Here is a 960-nt window from a genome sequence, read left to right on the forward strand (position 1 = left end):
CAGTGGTCCTGGTGTGGTGTCTGTGCACAGTACCCAGGTCAGTGACGGACAGTGGCACACTGTCTCTCTTGAGGTAGATGGTAACTATGCTAGACTGGTCCTAGATCAGGTCCACGCTGCGTCTGGCAAAGCTCCGGGAACTCTCCGCACCCTCAACCTGGACACCAGCATGTACTTCGGGGGTCATGCACGGCCAACATCCGGCTCAGGAAGACTTGTGGTAAATGGGCTGCGGGGTTGTCTCGAGGGGATCGTGTTTAATGGGAGGGAGCTGCCGCTATCTCAGGTTCGAGGAGTTCACTCAGTCCTGGAGGAGCTGGTCGAGGCCGCTCCCGGTTGCAGCTTGGCTCCTCCACTCCAGGGCTGCTCCAGTAACCCCTGTACCAATGGAGGCACATGTTCATCACTGCCTAACGGAGGTATGTGTGGCCATTTTTGGTTTGTTTTTGATTGGACTCATTGCAGTTCAGTCAGATATAGGACTGACTAATATGCTTTGCTCTATTGTGTGTTGTAGGGTATTTCTGTAAGTGCACCGCTGCATTCATGGGCACTCACTGTGAGGTCACTATCAGCCCCTGTGCCTCTAATCCCTGCCTCTATGGAGGCACATGTATCCCACGAGGAGGAGACTTCTACTGCCAGTGCAGAGGACAATACTCTGGCCAACGGTGAGAACACATGCACTTGTAACCACAGACGTTATTCTAACACTGAGCAATACTTTTATTGTACCTGCAATCAAATGATGTGAAGTCTCTGTCATTTTTAGTATATGTAGGTGCAAATTCATTGCATTATCTACAGTACAGACATGCTTCAAGTTTGACCAGAAAACTTTTCTTATTTTAAAAAGGTGTTCAGGTACTTTTTGTATTATTTTTTAACATTAATATTTCATCTTTTTTGATAACTTTGATCATTCTGACCATGTGCTATCTTTGTTTAAAAAAAAAAAAA

At 46.8% G+C, this 960-nt stretch overlaps 1 protein-coding gene across 1 annotated transcript; it reads left to right on the forward strand.

Moving 5' to 3' along the window:
- Positions 1-7: 7 nt before the first annotated feature.
- On the forward strand, positions 8-671 carry LOC107735741 (protocadherin Fat 1-like; the record flags this gene model as incomplete). The annotated part of the gene is made up of 2 exons (XM_016547328.1): positions 8-419; positions 518-671. Coding segments are annotated over exons 1-2 (404 nt in total), but the record flags the coding sequence as incomplete, so codon positions are not given.
- Between the last annotated feature and the right edge of the window lie 289 nt (positions 672-960).

The sequence above is a fragment of the Sinocyclocheilus rhinocerous genome, unplaced genomic scaffold, assembly GCF_001515625.1.
Source record: "Sinocyclocheilus rhinocerous isolate Xijiao unplaced genomic scaffold, SAMN03320098_v1.1 C36271302, whole genome shotgun sequence".
In the NCBI taxonomy this organism is placed as follows: Eukaryota; Metazoa; Chordata; class Actinopteri; order Cypriniformes; family Cyprinidae; genus Sinocyclocheilus; species Sinocyclocheilus rhinocerous.